We start from the raw sequence: 5657 nt of genomic DNA, 5'->3' as shown, positions 1-5657 counted from the left end.
TGAGATGACAGTAGCTAATCTATGATGAAGCACTAGTCTGATCTTAAGTACTCTGTCACTTACTCTAACGACCTCGATTACCTTATCCACCCATTTCTCCGCTAGAAGTATTCCTACGCCCCCGACCCCGTCAGTGTTCCCTGCCCAGAAAATCTTGTACCTGTGTTCTTTGCCTGTGAGGAACCTCGCAGAACCTCCTCTCCATCTTACTTCCTGGATGCAGCACATATCTACGCGTTTCCATTCAAGCATCTCAACAATTTCACCAGATCTACCTTTCAGCGTGCCGACATTGAGAGAGCAAATCCTAACAGTATGGGTATTGGGGGTGTGGGCCTGTAGCCTGGGGAAGGGGGAAGCAGTGTCATCATCATATAATATATATGTATTATAATATGTATGTTTGTATTATAAAACATATGTATTATAATATACAGATGTATTATAATACACACATTTATATATACTTACAATGATATTCATACATAATAATATATATATACCCAATATTATATATATATACCCAATATTATATATATATACATATATATATATATAAAACATACACCATTATATATATATATAAATATTCTGCCAAATCAGATTGGAACCTGGTGTAGCCATCTGGTTTCACCAGTCCTCAGTCAAATTGTCCAACCCATGCTAGCATGGAAAGCAGACGTTGAACGATGATGATGATGATGATGATGATATATATATATATATATATATATATATATACATACACATACACATAAAACATACAAAAATATTATAGTTGTAAAAAACTCAACATATGCATAAGATAAAAAGCATATCATATATATATATGTATATATACATAGATATATATATGTACATGTACAAAATTTTTAAAAAAACATATGCATAATTAAAAGTAAAAAGAAACAAAAAGGACAGATTATTTAAGATGTGTCACAGCAAATTATTATTATATCAGAGGTTTAACTCTTTCATGGTTGTATTTCTATTGATAGTACATCTCTGGTTTTCAAAATAATAAAAGAATTGTAAGAGGGTTTTAGTGAAATAAATAACTTAAAAATTAAAAAAAATTTTCTTTAATGAATGATACTGAATAATAAGTGAAATCTCATCATTAACTTTCATATAGTAAATTATATATCAGCCTGTGAGTTGAATTTAACCCTTTATCATTTAAACTGGCTATATCCAGCCCAAATATTCTACATATTTTATGTTCAAACTAGCCAGATCTGGCCTCTCAAACCTACCCTACAATGTCTTTCTAAAAATAAACAATCACATCATCGAAATAACGAAACTATGAGACAAGGCATGATTAATTCAAAATAATGTGAATTAATAAGCATTATATTTGACAGAGTAATCTAAATGTTAAAGGGTTAAGTTTTCAGGCAATTTGGTAGTAAAAACATTAAATAATATATCTCTCTCTTTCAATTGATGAGTCACAGTTTGAAAGTGCATTGTTATCTAAAGTTTATCAAAATTAAATAGATACATGAAAACAAAAAAGATTTCCAAGCATGGTTGTGTGGTTAAGAAGTTTGGTATGTAACAAAGTCATTCTGGGTTCAATCTCAGTTTGTGACAACTAGGGCAAATGTTAGACTCAGATTGAACAATGCCTTGTGCATGAAATTTGGTAGACAGACACTGTGTGGAAGTCTGATGTGTGTATGTGTATGTTTAAGTCTCCCTGTAACTTAGCAGTTCAGCAAAAGAGTGAGCAATAGAATGAGTACGGGAATCTCCAAAAGTTCCAGGAGCAATGTGATTGAGTACTAGTTCAGCAAGGGTTGACTTTGTTTATACTCCTACTGACCAGTTCAATGCATGAAAATCTTGAATAAGGTACCTTACTTGTAAACAAGTAGGGGTTGGCACCAGAAAAGGCCACCTGTTGTAAGAGTATATTCCACACCTGGAAAGTTTCTCTCAGGTGCCCCAAATATCCTCATACCAAAGTCTAGCTTGAGCCCACAGACCCATGAGGCCAGAGCTGAGCTGGGTTCCTGAAGTATTTATGTAATTGAGTACAAAACTCCTTCTTTGAATGGAGCACCAGTTCATTGCAGGGTTAACCCTTAGGTAAACACCGGTACTCACTTTCACTTGAGTAGACCAGAGAAATGTGAAATAAAGAGCCTTGCTCAAGGTCATAAAATGCATCATCTAGTTTGAGAATCAAACGAAGGCCTAAAGAATATGAGCTGAATCTGCTAATCCCCAGACCATGTTCCTTCACCTGATTACAAGATATTAGTATTTATTCCACTTGAGATCAGCATTTTTTTTGTACTGTTTACACCACCCTTAGTGGAGGCGCAATGGCCCAGTGGTTAGGGCAGCGGACTCACAGTCATAGGATCGTGGTTTCGATTCCCAGACCGGGCGTTGTGAGTGTTTATTGAGCGAAAACACCTAAAAGCTCCACGAGGCTCCAGCAGGGGATGTTGGCGAACCCTGCTGTACTCTTTCACCACAACTTTCTCTCACTCTTACTTCCTGTTTCTGTTGTGCCTGTAATTCAAAGGGTCAGCCTTGTCACACACTGTGTCACGGTGAATCTCCCCGAGAACTACGTTAAGGGTACACGTGTCTGTGGAGTGCTCAGCCACTTGCACATTAATTTCAGGAGCAGGCTGTTCCGTTGATCGGATCAACTGGAACCCTCGACGTCGTAAGTGACGGAGTGCCAACAAAACACCACCCTTAGATCATTGATTAAAAGTGTGTCATAAATTGAAAGATATGTCACAAATCAAGAGAAAACCCTATGCGCACGCTAACTCCTGTGCCAACAAGCTCTCATTATTGCTGCTCTTTTATTCATGTTTGTCTTTTACTTGTTTTCACTCACTGGACTGTGGTCATGCTGGGTCACAGCCTTGAAAGGGTTTACTCAATTACACCTGCCCCTGGTACTAATGGAGATTCTGCTACCCTTTATATTGCTCACTCTTTTGTTAAACTGCTCAGTTACAGAGGGACTTAAACTGTTATTTAGTGGTGAAACAAACTCAAACACATACACACACACACACATGCCCATATAATAGGTTTCTGCACAGTTTCCATTTACCAAATTAACCTACAATGCATAAGTCAGCTCACTTGACCAAGATGCCATGCAATGGGACTGAACCCAAAACCATGGGATTGCAAAGTATAATTTTTAACCACACACATCACTGCCTGTAAAAAAAAAAGAAAGAGATAATAATAAATAAAAATAAAATTTTTTTAAAGTTTTGTTTTCCTGTAATTAGAGAACATGAGAACTATGTGAAATCAAAAGTTATTTCACAGATGTGCAGCGAAAGAGAGCACATCACAAACTGAAGGTGGCATCACAGATCAGATGTGATGATATTTAGTATTGATTGCAACAGGATCAATAAATCTAACAGTATTGATCACAATCAGATCAATAAATTCATCAAGTTTCAAAGACTGAAAACATAATTCAATAACAGAAAAGCAACATTAATAACAACAATAATTTGAACTAACGAAGACATACAAAAAGTCCTGAAATTTGGTGTGGGATCTAATCAGATTAACTGGCACCAGTACATGACTGGTACTTATTTCTTTTAAACCAGGAAAGATAAAAGATAAGCTTGACCACAGACAAATTTGAACTCAGAACTCAAACTCAGAGTCAAATATTCTAACAATTCTGTCATACTATCATAATAATAATAATAATAATCCTTTCTACTAAAGGCACAAGGTCTGAAATTTGGGGGTAGGGGACTAATCGATTACATCAACTCCAGTGTTTCATTGGTACTTAATTTATCAACCCCGAAGGGATGAAAGGCAGAGTCAACCTCGGCAGAATTTGAACTCAGAATGTAAGGACAGACAAAATGCTGGTAAGCATTTTGCCAAGCGTGCTAACGATTCTGCCAGCTTGCCATCTTGATGATGATGGTAATAATAATAGTTTCAAATTTTGGCACAAGGCCAGCAATTTCAAGGGAGGGATAAGTTGATTACATTGACCCCAGCACTGAACTGGTACTTATTTTGCCAACCCCAAAAGGATGAAAGGCAAAGCCAAAGTCACTATTGGCAGAATTTGAACTCAGAACCTAAGGACAGATGAAAAGCTGCTAAGCATTTTACCTGGCATGCTAACGAGTCTGCCAGCCCACCACCATAATGATTTTGAACTGGTACTTATTTTATTAACTCTGAGAGGATAAAAGGCAAAACTGGTCTTGGCAGAATTTGAACTCAGAACATGATGATGGACAAAATGTTGCTTAGCATTTTACCCAGTGTGTTAATGATTCAGCCAGCTTGCTACCCTAATAATAATAATAATGATAATTATAGGCACAAGGCTTGAAATTTTGGAGGAGGAACTAGTTGATTACATCAACCCCAGTGCATAACTGGTACTTATTTCATCAACCTCGAAAGGCTGAAAGGTAAAGTCGACTATAGCAGATTTTGAACTGGTAACATAAAGATGCCGCTAAGCATTTCACCCAGCATGCTAACGCTTCTGCCAGCACACCAGCACCATAATGATAGTAATAATAATAATAATATAAACACATCAACTAAAAGGCAACAACAACAAGAAGAACAAAAACAATAAATAAAAGACTGAATTTTAGCAGCTGCCAAAAAGAATTAAGCTGGGTGCAACTTCAAAAGTGTAAAAAAAAAAAAAAAAAAAGGATAACAGAAATGAACTAACAAATAGAGAGGAAGAAATATATAGCAGATGAGGAACGAAAAAAATAAGTTTGTAAACAAACAAACAAAAGAAAAAAAAGCCGTAAACTCGGAAAGCACAATGACCGAGGTATTAGAGCAGACAATTTAAAGATGAAAAACAAAGAGAAGAAATGCCAGCAAAAAAGATGGACGGTATATACAAGACTAACCATCATCTCGGTTATACTATGATGTTCGGGAAGCTGGAAAAAAATAATCCAGAAGAAGAACCACAAAGGATGAGAAATTCATTAAACAACAGAACGAGGGAAAAAAAAAAAAAGATTCAAAACAAATCAGATGAATCAATCAATCAATTAAGAATTAATCAATATATATAATATAATTAACCCATTAATCACTACTTTGCAAAATTAAATATGGTTTGTTTTACTGTGCAGCAAAATGCTTTTTAGAGGAATAAGTGTGAGTGTGCATGTGTGCATAGTGCATATGAATGTATGTGTGGCTTTTGTTGTGTCTGGGGAGAGTCATACTGCCTTAATGCCTTCATATCTAACACACTCACCAATTTGATTTCCACTCATGTGTTATACTTCTTTCTCAAAATTTTCTTTGCTTTTGCAACCTTGTCAATGGACTTCAATAACAGAGTTTCAACACATGAGGAATCTTGCAAACCACATGCAAAAGCGAAGTACATATATGTAGGTATGTGTGTTTTGTGTATGTATGTATCTATCTATATATACATATATATATACATACATATATATATATATACACACACTTACATTATATATATATATACACATACATATATATATATATATATACACATACATATATATATATATATATATACACATACATATATATATATATATATATATATACATACATATACATACAAATATACATACATATATGCACATACATATATATATATA

At 35.0% G+C, this 5657-nt stretch overlaps 1 protein-coding gene across 3 annotated transcripts in view; it reads right to left on the bottom strand.

The window, feature by feature from the left end:
* The window catches only part of LOC106872620 (dTDP-glucose 4,6-dehydratase), a 118039-nt gene that overhangs the window by 9658 nt on the left and 102724 nt on the right, over window positions 1-5657 (bottom strand). The window contains exon 8 of one of the 3 annotated variants that reach the window (XM_052972675.1): window positions 4917-4949. The exons of the other annotated variants lie outside the window; for them this stretch is intronic. Within the exon in view, the coding sequence (XP_052828635.1) occupies window positions 4917-4949 (33 nt within the window). The remainder of the gene's footprint in view (window positions 1-4916; window positions 4950-5657) is intronic. 3 annotated transcript variants of the gene reach the window in all.

Source organism: Octopus bimaculoides, chromosome 14, assembly GCF_001194135.2.
Source record: "Octopus bimaculoides isolate UCB-OBI-ISO-001 chromosome 14, ASM119413v2, whole genome shotgun sequence".
NCBI classification, from domain to species: Eukaryota; Metazoa; Mollusca; class Cephalopoda; order Octopoda; family Octopodidae; genus Octopus; species Octopus bimaculoides.
The sequence above is the reverse complement of the archived record's forward strand: the minus strand, read 5'-3'. Positions and strand labels throughout refer to the sequence as shown.